At 39.8% G+C, this 16044-nt stretch overlaps 1 protein-coding gene across 1 annotated transcript in view; it reads left to right on the forward strand.

The window, feature by feature from the left end:
- dpy (fibrillin-like protein dumpy) overlaps positions 1 to 16044 on the forward strand; it is a 114845-nt gene that overhangs the window by 36060 nt on the left and 62741 nt on the right. Inside the window, exons 27-47 of the mRNA XM_076617060.1 lie at positions 105 to 369; positions 452 to 915; positions 1002 to 1257; positions 1389 to 1583; positions 1675 to 1857; positions 1956 to 2600; positions 2936 to 3137; positions 3226 to 3401; positions 3484 to 3752; positions 4158 to 4560; positions 4650 to 4892; positions 5192 to 5329; positions 6579 to 7364; positions 8171 to 11734; positions 12570 to 12713; positions 13056 to 13136; positions 13552 to 13734; positions 14010 to 14330; positions 14614 to 14994; positions 15115 to 15438; positions 15648 to 15953. Coding sequence (XP_076473175.1) covers positions 105 to 369; positions 452 to 915; positions 1002 to 1257; positions 1389 to 1583; positions 1675 to 1857; positions 1956 to 2600; positions 2936 to 3137; positions 3226 to 3401; positions 3484 to 3752; positions 4158 to 4560; positions 4650 to 4892; positions 5192 to 5329; positions 6579 to 7364; positions 8171 to 11734; positions 12570 to 12713; positions 13056 to 13136; positions 13552 to 13734; positions 14010 to 14330; positions 14614 to 14994; positions 15115 to 15438; positions 15648 to 15953 — 9529 coding nt within the window. The remainder of the gene's footprint in view (positions 1 to 104; positions 370 to 451; positions 916 to 1001; positions 1258 to 1388; positions 1584 to 1674; positions 1858 to 1955; positions 2601 to 2935; positions 3138 to 3225; positions 3402 to 3483; positions 3753 to 4157; positions 4561 to 4649; positions 4893 to 5191; positions 5330 to 6578; positions 7365 to 8170; positions 11735 to 12569; positions 12714 to 13055; positions 13137 to 13551; positions 13735 to 14009; positions 14331 to 14613; positions 14995 to 15114; positions 15439 to 15647; positions 15954 to 16044) is intronic.

A 16044-nucleotide genomic window follows, 5' to 3' on the forward strand; every position in this document is an offset into this window, starting at 1 on the left:
TCGTTTAAATTACTGGAACACGTAGTTATTCTTTCATTGCTCAATCGTCCGAAGAAAATTTCGTTTGTTAATTGTGCTCGTTTGTTCCTGTTTCTGAATTTTAGACGGAATGTGTTCACTTAGAATGCAACTATCACAGCGACTGCAGTCCTTCCGACGCATGTTACAATCACAAATGCGTCGATCCTTGTTCTCTTGCAAACGTATGTGGACAAGGAGCAGATTGTTCTTCTTTAAATCACAGTGCAGTGTGCACGTGTCAACCTGGCGGTACTGGCGATCCTAATTTAGGTTGTACACCTGTTCAATATTGTAAATCGGACTCCCAATGTGCTACTGGTTCAGCTTGCAATGGAGGAATATGCACTGGTAAATGAAAGAACATATTCTAAGAAGATTTAATTTAACGTACTGAATTCTTGAAAATTCTCTAAATTTCATATTCTTACAGCCCTTTGTGGAAGCACGAGGGATTGTATCGGCGACCAGCTTTGCATCAATGGTCTCTGTCAGCCCACCTGCAAGAGCAACTCCAGTTGCCCCGAGTACCAATACTGTCACAACAACATCTGCGTGCAAGAATTACGTTGCATATCCGACGATGACTGCTCTTACGACGAAAGATGCATCAAGAACAACATTGGACAAGCAGAATGTCAGAAAGCTTGCGATCTACTCCTCTGTGGACGCAACGCCGAGTGCAAAGCGGACAATCACGTTGGAGTTTGCTCTTGCAAGCCTGGATTCTTCGGAAATTCGAAAGACGACAAGATTGGATGCCAATCTATCGAATGTGAGGTCAACGACGACTGCAGCGGAGAGAAGATTTGTGACACGCACAAGTGCAGGATCGCTTGTTTAGCTCACAATCCTTGCGGCGTCAATGCTATTTGCACAGCAGAGAAACACGTTCAAGTAATTAATTAATCACTCGATCATGTGTCACGTTCGAAATTTTACAAGAGATAATTGTGTTGTACATGTTATTTATCGTTTCTCAGATTTGTACGTGTCAACCGGGTTACACTGGAGAGCCAACTCATGGATGTCAATTGATCGATTATTGTTCGGATCAACCTTGCGCACCTGGCGCTGTGTGTGAAAATTCCAGAGGGTCCTATAGATGTCACTGTCAACAGGGAATGGTTGGAGATCCTTATAATGGCGGTTGTCAGCCACCGGTAGAATGTCTGCAGGACGGAGACTGCCCACTGACTGCAAAATGTATAAACGTCAACAACGTACCCAAATGTTTCGGTAGGTTTATGAATCTTAAACATTGAAAAGGATATTTTTTGATAATTATCTCCTAATATCAAAGACAGAGACTAAAAATCAATTTGCGCAACGATTAGCCGGTAATTCTAACTTTTTGTCCGATGTTGCAGATGTCTGTTCACGTACACAGTGTGGACCAAACGCAGACTGTGTGGCCACTTACCACGCAGGAGCCTGTCAGTGCCGGTCCGATTACGAGGGTGATCCGAACAATCTAAGTATAGGCTGTCGACCTAAACCGGTTGTTTGCACTTCAGCCGTGGACTGTTCGCCTAATACCTACTGTTACGAGGGAATCTGTCGACGTGAGTATCGTCTAACGAGCCAGAGCAGTTCGTTCGCTTCTTTATTTGCTATACGATGGGTTAAGAGCAACGTGATCTGAAATTCTTGTAGCGTCCTGCCAATCGGACGAAGAATGCAACCTGTCAGATGTGTGTCTCAATGGACAGTGCTTGGATCCTTGCAACGTGAAGGCCGCGTGCGGAATAAATGCGGAATGCAACGTGAAGAGTCACATTAAACAATGCAGCTGTCCACCTGGGTTCACCGGTAACTCGGAAGTAGAATGTGTCAGATGTGAGTGAGAAATTTTGTCCTGGAGATACTTTAAAACAAGGATCTTCGAAGGGAAAACGTTGTAAGTGATACAATCTTATAATATTCACCCTTTCCAGTACCCGTGTCCTGCAGAGACACCAACGACTGTAACGATGGCAACACTTGTCGCGACAACGTGTGTCTTCCAATCTGCACTAGCGACAACGAGTGCGCCTTCAACGAAAAATGCGTCCAAGGAAATTGCCTTCTCACCTGCAGGCTCGACAACGACTGTTTCTTGGGTCACATCTGTCTGCACAACATGTGTGCGTTTGGTTGTCGCGCAGACGAGGACTGCAACGCGAACGAAGCTTGCATCACGAACAAATGCATCAATCCTTGCGAAGCCACTCCTTGTGGGCCAAACGCTAAATGCACAGTATTTAATCAACGAGCCACCTGTTCGTGTCCAGCAGGCTTCATGCCGAATCCAACTGCAAAAGTGGCTTGTTTAAGATCGCCTGGACCCGTTTGTCAAGCGAACAGGGACTGTGCGACAGGAACAGCTTGTATTGGAGGACTGTGCACTCCTGTCTGTTCTACAGACTTAAATTGTTTGAGTAACGAACGTTGTGACCCTTCGGGAATCTGTAAATCGTTGTGCAGAAGAGACGAAGATTGTAGAAGCGGAGAGATTTGCGAGGGATTGGTTTGTGTCATTGGATGTCGCGCTGACGTGGAGTGCCAGGAGAATTTCGCTTGTTTGAACAACCAGTGTCAAGGTAAGAAGCTTCGATAGTGGAGTTTATCTTTTTCCATTCGTATCCATACTATGTATATAAATATTAAAATATTGAGGTCGTACGTAAAAGAAAGAGTTTTGAAGTTCACAGTATTATATAAAATACTTGCAAAGATAAAGATATTTATAAAAAGGAAGCTTTAGGAAGTATCTGTATTAGATAATAAACCTACAAACATAGCCACAGAACTTACTATAATAATTAATTATTCTAACATGTAATAAATATAGAAAAATTCTACTAACTAAAACCATAGAAACGTCGTTAACACGATTGAATTAGACTGTAGACGTAGTTTCATCTGTATCTCATAGATCCTTGCTCTCTTCCTGATGTTTGCGGAGTGAACGCCAAGTGTGCGGTCGTAAATCATCAGAAACATTGTTCCTGTCCGGCACCATTAGTCGGTGATCCTCTAATTGGTTGTAAACAGGCGTTCCTGCCTTGTAGCAACGAAGAGGAATGCGCTACTGGTCAGACTTGTTACGGAAGATCTTGTTACGCCACATGCAAAAGGTAAGCCGATCAAGCATTTAAGCGACGTGATTGTTTCTTGTCTTTTTTTGCGAGTTGATTTACTATGTTATTTGAAATTATCCTGCAGCGACGCTAATTGTCTAAGCGACGAACGTTGCGACGGAGGAATTTGCAAAGCCATTTGCAACAGTGACGATCATTGCGTGGCTAATCAGATCTGTCAAAATAGGCTGTGTGACATCGGATGTCGCAGCGATAATACTTGTCCCAACGACGAGTCCTGCGTGAACAATAAGTGTAAAAGTAAGTAGAATGCAATTAAAACGTAAAGATACCCATGTAACACGTTTGATTAATCTTGGTTATGTCTTTTATTTTTGTATAGATCCTTGTGAGGGTGGCAAGGCTTGCGGAGAATGTGCCGGTTGTCGCGTTGTAAATCACGTGGCACAATGCAGTTGCCCAGCCAATTATTATGGAAACGCTTTGATCAGTTGCGCGAAATCTATGATTCCCTGCGATGGCACTTGTGAGTGCGATGAAATTGGTTTTTGCACGAAGAGCTGCTATAGTCAGGATCAATGTTCTTGTGGGGAAGTTTGTCATTCTGAAAAGTGTCGCATCAAGTGTGATGTTAACAATTATTGTCCAAAGGTACCGTCTTTAAAAAATTTCAGATCCTCTATTTTTAATTATAATATTCTCTTATTGAATCATTTACGAATTAATTCGATGCTCTTTGCCCATAATTTCATAAAATCTTGAACACGAATATAAATGAATCCCAAAGAAACAGATCATTGGCATTAAAATTCTATTACTAAATCAATTACCAATTAAGTCGACGTTTTTTCTTCACAATCTAGACTGTAAATATTGATTCACCTAAAACTTGAACACAGAAACGAATGAATTCTAAAAAAAAGTATTACTTTAATGGAAATTCTATCATTAAGTTACCAATGTAGCTTTCGTAAACCTTAAACACAATTTTAGTAAATTGTGCACAGAAAAATGAATTAATTCTTATTAACTATAAATATATTGTTTGATTTACAGGGATACGTTTGCGACCAAGGACTATGCCTCATTGGTTGCCGCACTTATTCCGACTGTCCTTCCTCCTTATCCTGCGTCAGTGGTCAGTGCGAGGATCCATGTTCAGCTAATGGATCTCCCTGTGGAACCAACGCACTGTGTCGTGTTTCAAATCACAGAGCAGTGTGCTTATGCCCAGAAGGATATCAGGGAGAACCCAGTCAAGAATGTTACCAATTGGAATGTCATCATGACGACGACTGTGAGGCCAACAAACGATGCAGCGAGGATGGCGTTTGCACAAATCCTTGCTTGCAACATGGTGTTTGCGGCTTCAACGCACAGTGCAGAGTAGTTAACAGGAAGGCTCAGTGCTCTTGTCCACCCGGACACTACGGAAATCCTAAGATCAACTGTAAGAAAGGTAATGGAAATTACTCTTCCACTTTTTTCTTTTTCCTTTTTCGTAGAATTGATTTTTCTAAATATAATATTTTGTACGATGCGTTTTAGGTGGAGACGAGTGCTTAAGGAGACCGTGCGGCGTGAATGCGAAGTGCAGAGAGACACTGAATGGATTTGAATGTACTTGCGATCCTGGATGCCACGGAGATCCTCATCAAGCTTGCATCTGTGACGGAGGAGAGCTGTGCAAGGATATGCGTTGCGGAGTGAACGCTGCATGCAGGATTTATAAGAATCAACCACAGTGCTACTGTCCATCGAATTATCCCTCCGGAGATCCGACGCAGGCGTGTAAGTATTTGTATAATAGATCGATTGTAACGATTTTTCATTATTAGTTATAAATTGTCATTGTTCGATAGTTATGATTTCTTATTACAACTCAGAGAAGTTAGCGTTTGCAATGATTATGAATGTCACTTATACTAGTCGTCAAGCTTAACTTCTAAAAGAATTCTTTTCTTTTCATTAAAATGGTTTCTAACACAATCTATTGCAATGAAAAACAAAAGAACATTTCATTATCGACCGATCTTTTCTCTTTATTTTCTTAACTTTCACGTGTGCCTAATTTTTTATTACGAGCACAGGTAGCGCAGACAAGAGTTTAGGGGACTGTCGCACGAACGGTTGCGGTAAAGGGGCTGAATGCATACGAGACGGTGCGATATTCGTATGCAGATGTCCACCGGGTACCAGTGGATCGCCGGATATCGAGTGCACCACAGGTAAGAGACGGCCTACTAACTGTTTAACCGGGCAGATCGATTAATTTTCCATGTACAGCATTTTGTGACTAGCGAGCAATACTGACGAAACAGAGGAACATGGTCCGTAGAATAACCATGTATTATCGTCTTTAGTAGGACTTAAAGTAATACCATTAGAATGTATTAATCCAGTGAATCGTTTAACAATCGAGAGACAGATGTGATTGGACCAGTTTTTTAGACGATTCTATTATAACGTACTTATTACTATACATATTGTACAATATACGATACAAAGATGTACGACACTGGATTTTACCCACAAAATGGTCGCGCGAGAAACATACATACCTGTACATATATATCTATACAGTTAGGCAATACTGTACATAATGTGCCGAGGAAAGGAGGAACACGTTTCACACATGTCTCACACATAACTATTCATATGTAGAATGTTTATTTCAGTATCCAATCTGTCTTGTGGAAACCGTGTTATATCCAGGAAAAAAATGCTTTAACGAAAATATGATATAAAAAAGAAACAAAAAAAAAAAAAGATAACGGGATGAAAAAAAAGTAGAGACAGAGAGAGACGGCAAATATCTAAATTGCAACCGACATAGAGAAAAAAAAGGTACACATTTCACAGAGAATGAAACACCAGATGATCCGATTAATTTTTTTAGACCTAGGACTAATGATACAGATTGGGAACTGCGAAAGGGACATTCTCATATACCCATGCTTGTTATTTTTTTGCTGGATTTATCCACTGTTTTACATTATTTTCCCTCTTATTTTCTTTTGAATTCTGTGGGGGCTTGTGTTGTAAATATCGCTGCTTGCCAATTTATACGTATATATATACATATAATCGATTCGTTTCTCTGGACAACGAGAGGTATCCTGTCTCGTATTACGTCCCGGATAAAACAGTGTAAAAGTTCGGTTCTCTATTTTACTTCTTCACAAAAGCTACCCTACTTATTTCCGTATTACGAATACAAAGCATGTGGTTTATGTTATTTGTGAGAAAGTTTCTTTTCACAGTTCTTATAAATGCTTTTTTCTTTTTTTTTCCTGTCCCACCACCACCACCACCATCACCATCACCTACCGATTCTCCACCGTGTGACTCTACACCACGACTACTACACTACGACTCTCTCAAAAAACCAAAAAATCCAAAAAAAAAAAAAAAAAAATCGAACAACAATAAAAAAATGAACCAATCGTGAAAATCGTGGGTTTGTCGGTGATCTAGAGCGCGAATGCACCAGCGACCTAGAGTGCCCCAATGAAAAAGCCTGCATAAACCTGCAATGCGTGGACCCGTGCGGTCTCCGCGGTGCCTGTGGGATCAACGCCCTGTGTCGTGTGGTTCTGCACAAGCCACGATGTTCCTGCCCTCAGTGTTATATCGGTATGCCTCACACGGCCTGTCATCCAGACCCCAAATGCGAAACGCTGAATCCCAGACCTACGCCGAACATCGGTTGCTCGTCCGATCGCGACTGTCCAGAGAGTCTATCCTGTCATTCTCGTACCGGAGAGTGTCGTGATCCGTGTCTAAGTTCACAATACACCTGCGAAGTAAATAAGAGATGCCAGGTGCGGAACCACAGGCCCATGTGCGTGTGCAAATACGGATTCGTCGTGAACGAGGTCGGGGAGCTGACCTGCGCCCCCGACACGTTGACATGCACGAGGGATTTCGACTGTCCGTCGAACGCCGCGTGCGTTAATGGAAAATGCCAGAATCCGTGTAACGTGAGAAAGAAAAAGCCGTGTCCGGCTGATAAAACCTGCGATGTCCTGGACCACCGTCCCGTCTGCATATGCACACAAAACTGCAATCCCTCCCTCTCCATTTGCCTGCGAGACAGTGGCTGCTCTCCAGACTTGGCGTGCCGCAACTATCGCTGCGTGGACCCATGCAGAAACTCCACCTGTCCGGCTGATGCCCCCTGTTACGTGGAGGAGCACAAGCCTATCTGCAAGTTCTGTCCCCCCGGCTTTGTGCCAGACACTAAATACGGATGCATGAAAGGTAAACACCATTTCTCACCACCTATCTCTCTCTCTACTCTATTTTCTCGCTCTCACGCTCTACAATTCTGTATTCTGTTCCTATATTTATTCTATATCTATAGAGCTCTGTCTTCGTTCCACTTTTTTGGATATATTATATATATATATATAAATAGCTGACACAAGTTACTATATTCTTTCACCGAATATTATTCACAACGATATATATATATCTGGAATATCTGTCTGACTCTTACTCGCCTATACTACTGTTATACTATACGCCTCACACCGAACATACCAGTTGCTACTTTTCAGGTTTCTTACCGTTCAAACGGTGGAATGACTCGATAACGTGGTTGATTCGAATGTTTCAAAGAATACGGTTTGATCGATTTATATATTTTGTAAAATGAGAGTGTTCCAGCGTCTGAATGGAAAAATCAGATGTTTCAGGTTCCAATGCCACATATACAACTATTCATCCCGATACCTATACTCTCCTCTACTCTGCCGACGTCCTCACTGTTCAACGATTATTATTTTCTCCGTTACATCTGTCTCTGTAAAGATCCTAATCGATTATATACTTCTGACCGATAGCTTGTCTATTTATTACGCGAGCATGCTTATATAATTTAATATTATTAATTCGTAGAGTGTGTTTTTTTATATTATTTGAAGTAAGCCAGTAAATCGGACGTGATCGTAGTGATTAGTCTAATCGAGAAAAGAGTGACGCTTGAGACATTTTCAGCTGCCTCTTTGAGCTACTTCGACCTATCTTGGCTCGTTCAGCGTGTTTATATTCTATTGTATCCGCAGCAGTACTTCACCACACGCCCGACCGTTTCTGCGAGTCCGATGACGACTGCAGCGACACAGAAGCCTGTGTCGATGGATCCTGCGTTGATCCTTGCGTCGGCCACTGTCGATCGACAGTTCGATGTCGGGTTAAAGCACACAGGCCTGTTTGTGGCTGCGACCAATACGATCACACTTGTACAAACACCACCACAACTATGCAAACTTTCGATTATTCGACACCAGAAATCTACGAGATGACTACACTTTCAACAACTACGCAATCTAATTTTAATATCACAGCATATACTTCTACCGTTACGGAGGAAAGTACGATTCCATATTCGAGTGAAAGTACAGAATCTTCGAGTGAAGTAGCCACTGAAGCTTCTGAGGCCTCTATGACAACTATACAAACTTTTAACTATTCGACACCAGAAACTTACGGGATGACTACATCCTCAACAACTACGCAATCTGATTTTAATACCACAGCATATACTTCTACCGTTACGGAGGAAAGTACGATTCCGTATTCGAGTGAAAGTACAGAATCTTCAAGTGAAGTAGCCACTGAAACTTCTGAGGCCTCTATGACAACTATGCAAGCTTTCGATTATTCGACACCAGAAATCTACGAGATGACTACACTTTCAACAACTACGCAATCTAATTTTAATATCACAGCATATACTTCTACCGTTACGGAGGAAAGTACGATTCCATATTCGAGTGAAAGTACAGAATCTTCGAGTGAAGTAGCCACTGAAGCTTCTGAGGCCTCTATGACAACTATACAAACTTTTAACTATTCGACACCAGAAACTTACGGGATGACTACATCCTCAACAACTACGCAATCTAATTTTAATAACACAGCATATACTTTTTCTACTGTTATGGAGGAAAGTACAACAACCTCGTATTTCAGTGAAAGCACAGAATCTTCGAGCGAAGTAATCACTGGAATTTCTGAGACATCTATTATTCAAGAAAGTACATCCGTCTCCATGGAAAGCAAACCAACTTTAAGTACAACAGTAGCGGATGACGTATTTAAAACTTCCACGACGCTGACAACAGATGTAGAAGGTGTAGAAAGTACTACTGCTTCAGACATCTCAGAAGTGTTTACTGTTAAAGATATTTCCGAAGAAAGTACCGAAATTATTCCAACAGTGAAAGATATTGAATTCAGTAGTGAGAAATTTTCTAAGAGTGAGACAACTACTATGTCTTATGTTACTGAAATGACGTTTACTACGAATTTAATGAAAGAAACGAATGTAAGTACAGAAGTAACTGAACCGACAAAAGTGCAGATAGTCACTCCTGTTACATATGTTTATCCTCCAGATGAGACGTTGCCATTGGGTCATGTTGTTACTGTTACTCCGATATGTGTAGGTGAGTATACTACAGAAGTGCCAGAGATTACTGAATCGACAAGTACGTCTAGCAGTTTTATTGAGAATGTTACAATGGGTGAAAGTTCCAGTACAATGGAATTGATTACTGAGAATTTAAATATAGCAACGACAGAAAATGTAACATTGATAACTGTGACAGCAGAATATCCTCTGAAAGATGAAACAACAATTGAGTCAACGACAGAGACGTCGCAAATAACAGGGGAATATTCGACAGAGCCATTTTACCATTACACAACTTTAGAATCTCCTACGAGTAAATTGGAAACAACTACTGAAAGATCAACCGAACGTTCTTTTGTAACAGATTTTTTCACGAAAGAACCTTCAGTAACAATGTATTCTACGGAAGAATCTTTGGAAACCTCAACGATTGAACAGCCACGAACAATAATGCAATATATTACGGATCAACCTTCTACAACTAGTCAGTTTTCTATCGAACAACAATCAACGACAACACAGTATTCAACAGAACAATCTTTTACAACTCTAAAGTATTCAACAGAATCACCATTGACAACTGATCAATATACCATTAAACAAGAATTAACAACAACGCAATATCCTGAAAAATCTTCTACAACTTCACAATATTCAACAGAACATCTTTCAACGACTGAACAATACACCACGGAACAATCTACAACTAATGAATATATCATCGAACAACAACCATCGACAATACAATATTCAACAGAACTCTCAACTGAACATACCACGGAACAGCATTCAACAGTTCAACAATATTCTACGGAACAGCCACAAACAACTATACAATATTCCACGGAACACTTACGAACAACAACACAATACTCAACGGAACAACCCCCAACAACTATTGAATATTCCATCGAACAACAACCAACAACTATACAGTATTCAACAGAGCTTTCAACCACTGAACATATTACGGAACAACCTTCAACAGTTCAACAATATTCTACGGAGCAGCCACAAACAACTATGCAATATTCCACGGAACACTTACGAACAACAACGCAATATTCTACGGAACAACCTTCAACAACTAATCCATATTTCACGGAACAACAACCAGCAACAACACGGTATTCAACAGAACTCTCAACTACTGAACATATCACGGAACAACCTTCAACAGTTCAACAATATTCTACGGAACAGCCACAAACAACTATACAATATTCCACGGAACACTTACGAACAACAACACAATACTCAACGGAACAACCCCCAACAACTATTGAATATTCCATCGAACAACAACCAACAACTATACAGTATTCAACAGAGCTTTCAACCACTGAACATATCACGGAACAACCTTCAACAGTTCAACAATATTCTACGGAACAGCCACAAACAACTATACAATATTCCACGGAACACTTACGAACAACAACACAATACTCAACGGAACAACCCCCAACAACTATTGAATATTCCATCGAACAACAACCAACAACTATACAGTATTCAACAGAGCTTTCAACCACTGAACATATCACGGAACAACCTTCAACAGTTCAACAATATTCTACGGAACAGCCACAAACAACTATACAATATTCCACGGAACACTTACGAACAACAACACAATACTCAACGGAACAACCCCCAACAACTATTGAATATTCCATCGAACAACAACCAACAACTATACAGTATTCAACAGAGCTTTCAACCACTGAACATATCACGGAACAACCTTCAACAGTTCAACAATATTCCACGGAGCAGCCACAAACAACGATGCAATATTCCACAGAATACTTACGAACAACAACGCAATATTCAACGGAACAACCTTCAACAACTAATCCATATTTCACCGAACAACAACCAGCAACAACACGGTATTCAACAGAACTCTCAACTACTGAGGAACAACGTCCAACAATCCAACAGTATTCCACGGAACAGACACACACAACAATACAATATTCCACGGAACAACCTATAATAACTGTACCATACTCCACAGAGCTAGAACAATATTTCACAGAGTCATATCCCACATTAACAACTCCTATAAATACTCCAGGGCAGATACCTTGTGACCAAACCACCATCAATGATTCCGAATGTAATATCTGTTTGAACGATACGTGTCGGCCCGTGTGCTTCAACCTAACAGTGAACCAGAGTACACCTAATTGTAGCATACTCCCAGGTAAAAGATCTTTCTCGTCGGGAGTTATTATAAATGTGCTGTTCTCGTGTTCACCAATATATGTCAAACTATTCTCCAGTGTGACATCATCCGGTATCCAGATAAAAATTGGAGGCAACCAATTCTGGAGAGTTTTATTTCTTTTTTTAATTTTCTTGATCGACAGATCGTGCACGAATTGACGATCGTGATACATCCTGATCGATCAATTGTCCGTGGGAACAATGGAAAAATGGCATATTTGATAAATATTATATGTATAAATATAAGCGTAGTTGCAGTTTACCTCTGTAATTCAGTGCAGACAAGGACCTGCTGCATTAGCGCTCTTTTGCATGTTGTATATTATTTTTGCGCCTGTGCACGTTTTCTTCTTGCTTATCTATATGTAGTGATTAATTGTACTTTTTTGTGAAGTTGCAAGAAAGTTTAAAGGAAACTTTTAAAAACGTTTTCTATTCGAAATAGTTTTTAGATAATTCCCTTTATGTGATGTGGAAATGTGAAATGGAATGTTTCCTTTAAATGTAGCAAAACTAACGATTGTTTCTGGGCTTTACACATATAACACGAAAACCACTATATGTTTTAGAAATTAGGGGATTGTGTATACTATTTTCTGTGTTTATTGTTTTATTAGTTTTTTGTTTAGATATACGTGTATATTTTTTTTACATATATATTTTGAGAAATTTTTATTTAGAGAAGTCATTGAATAAGTTATGAAGAACAAATAGATTCTGATAATTCTTTTATATGGAAAGTTTAGTTTGAAATAGTATGAACTATCGTGGTCGAGTTATTTTGAGCTTCTAATGTACGTTCATTTTGTTAGATACCAAATGCAAAACGCACGACGACTGTCTCTCTCAATTGGCCTGCATAAACGATCAGTGTCTGAACCCATGCACTCTTCATAATCCTTGCGACTTCGTGGAAGTCTGCCATGTTCAAGACCACAGACCCGTTTGCGTGAAAGGTAGAATATTAGAAAGAAAAATTAATTTGAGATAAAATTGGATGCAAAATTTGGTTGGAAGAAGATAAAGATCAATTGATACAACTTCGAAACTTACAACCAGGACATTTGATACTTAATATTTATTCTCAAAGTTTACAAATTAATTGTCTAAGAGATTTTGAAGCTTAATTTCAAAGAATTTGAAAATCGGTAACCGAATAATAACTGAATTTGTATCATTTGACGTTCAAAAATCTCTACTAGTTACAAAATGTTATGGTCCGCCATTTGCATCCCATTTTTACCAGAAGAAACAGAAATTGATTCCACGAAATTGATCTTTTTTTCCAATTTCCTCAGATGTAATAAACGATAAGACAGACTGTCCCTACTGTCCAGCGGGTATGGAGTGCGATCCAGCGACGTATACTTGCGTGAAAGGTTTGTACAAGAACATCATGATCCATCATTTCGTTTCTTTTTACAGCGCTCATTCAACTTGTTCTGTAAATATGTACATATGTATTGTACATGTATATTTTGTACGTATCACGTGCAATTTTAATTATTCAACATTCGATTTTCACACTATATTTCCACGACTCTCAAGTCATTCACAAGTCTTAAATTAGATCTGTTAGCATTTTCCCTTCGATACTCATCCTTTAACTTTCAAATCTTGAAAACGATACGATTGTTTTATATCAATCACGATCTTCGTGCATTCACATATACACACAGAGTATACTGTATTTTATACAAGCTGATTTACTCAATACGAGCCTACCACCCTTATTTTTATACTCGTGCACTCTTTCTCTGGGCTATACGGGCTTTTTTCTCAATCTTTCCTTAGCGGGTTGCACTAGCAACAAAGATTGCCCGCTGACAGAGGCGTGCATTGAGGGCACTTGTCAGGAACCTTGCCTCGTTTGGAATCCTTGCACCAAAAACGCGATCTGCGTTAACACCAATCACCAAGCGGATTGCAGCTGCGAGGACGGTTATCATGGAAATGGATTCTCCTACTGTGAACCAGGTAATTTCTTCGTTATTTAAATATAACAAATTTTTTCAATATTTAAATACAATTATCAAATTTTAAAAAGATTAATGTAATCTTCATATTTTTATTTCTATTACAATTTATTTTACGTTAAAATACGTTGTTTGCGAAAGACTGATGCATGTAGCATTCTACATATATATACTTTGCTTCATAAATATAAGATCTAGATATACCTAGATATAAGCATAAAACAGATATTATATGATATAAATGTTATAAATATTTGTGAATTCACAACGTTTCAGAAGAAGAAAGCAGAAACGTATGCCAATACAACGAAGATTGTCCATCGAGCAAATATTGTGATCGCCTTAACCGGAAGTGCATCGACCCATGCTTGGAGAACGATTGTGGTGTGAACGCGAATTGTTATCCAGAGAATCATCAAGCTCAATGCAAGTGTTTGCCTGGATTCCAAGGAAATCCTGAAATTGGATGCACACTAACGACCACCAATCCGTGTGTTCCAAACCCTTGTGGTTTAGACGCCATGTGCGAGAACGATAATGGCAATCCTATATGTTTCTGTCCGAAAGGATTGACTGGAAATCCGTTTGAACAGTGTAGTAAGTTTCTCAAATATATTTTCTTTAGTAAGTTTGAAGTATAGAATAGTTCATGCACCGATTGAAATTTTTCATGAAACTTCAATTATGAAGAAAGTTAGTAAAAAAATATGTAATGGAAATTAATTAAATCTTTTGTGCTCAACCATCTTTATACCTAAATTATTGTAAATTAAAATTTCTGATGAAATTCCAAGAATTTCAAAATTAGAGCGTATATGAAGATAAAGAATATTTAACGGAAATTCGATTTTCTAACGAGCCTAAAAATATTTCTTCTCAGTACCAGAAGGTGACCAGTGCCAAGAAAATCCATGTGGCGTTAATTCTGGGTGTCGCGTGGTGTCAGGACAAGTGAGATGCTTCTGTTTGCCAGGATACGAGGGGAAACCACCTGCTTCTCCTTGCACGCTTCCTAGCAACCCTTGCGAACCATCTCCTTGTGGACCTAACACTCAGTGTACCGTATTGAACAACGGCCTTTCGAAATGTACTTGCCTACCAGGATACATCGAAAGTCCAAATACGATCAGGGGATGCGTGCCTAAGTCTGATCAGTGTAGTCCTAATCCCTGTGGACTTGGCGCTAAATGTGACTCGGATAGAGTACCTCCTTGTTATTGTCCGGAGCATACCGTTGGAAATCCTTATCAGAGTTGCGCAGGTAAGTGTTTGTCAAATTTTTAACAATCTGTACAGTTCGTAAAATTTTTAACAGAGCGCGTTATGTACACGTAAAAGATAAAAAATTAACTCAAACGTGGCTTTTGTTTTTTGTTTTCAGTAACTCCATCAGATACATACTCACCTTGCCTGCTAGTTCCTTGCGGAAAGAACGCGGTCTGTGTCGAGGAGGACGGCATTGGAAAATGCAAGTGTATTCCACCATTTATTGGGAACCCATACATGGACGGTTGCGAAGCGGAATGTATCGTGAACCAAGACTGCGACAATCATCTTGCGTGTTTCAATCAGCATTGTAGAGATCCTTGTCCAGGTGTTTGCGGTTCCAATGCAAAATGCGAAGTGGTTGATCATGTTCCAGTTTGTTCTTGCTTACCTGGCTACACCGGCGATCCGTTTGGCTCTTGCAAACTCGAGACGTCTCGTAAGTCTTTATAATTATTGGGTCCGGACCATTGTAATTGTATTATGAAACGTTTTATCTGCAATGTAGGATTCCAAAATGCATTTCTTGTATTAGTACTTTGAGGTACTATAAATACAAAACAGTTTGAAAAGGCATTCCCTACTTGTTTAGTTGTCATTGCAGAATCTATTTAGAGAGTAAAATTGAATTTCAATCGGTTCTTCCAGCTCTTCCATCTCAGAATCCTTGCATGCCATCACCTTGCGGACCGCACAGTATCTGTCGCGTGATGAACGATCGTGCCGTTTGTTCGTGCAGTCCAGGATATCATGGAACGTCGCCTAATTGTCGTCCAGAATGTCTAGTTAGCTCAGAGTGTCCTGCACACTTGGCTTGCATCGGTCAAAAATGTGGTGATCCTTGCCCTGGTCTCTGTGGACAGAATGCTTTATGCCAGGTCGTCAATCACAACCCCATTTGCAGTTGTCCTTCGGATTATCTCGGTGATCCTTTCACTCAATGCGTCAAAGAAGGTAATTTAATCGAATTTTTCAATTCCTTAAAGATATTTATAAACGATTCAAACACAAGGAAGTTTATGAAATATCTACCGAATGAAATATT

This window comes from Bombus vancouverensis, chromosome 3, assembly GCF_051014615.1.
Source record: "Bombus vancouverensis nearcticus chromosome 3, iyBomVanc1_principal, whole genome shotgun sequence".
In the NCBI taxonomy this organism is placed as follows: Eukaryota; Metazoa; Arthropoda; class Insecta; order Hymenoptera; family Apidae; genus Bombus; species Bombus vancouverensis.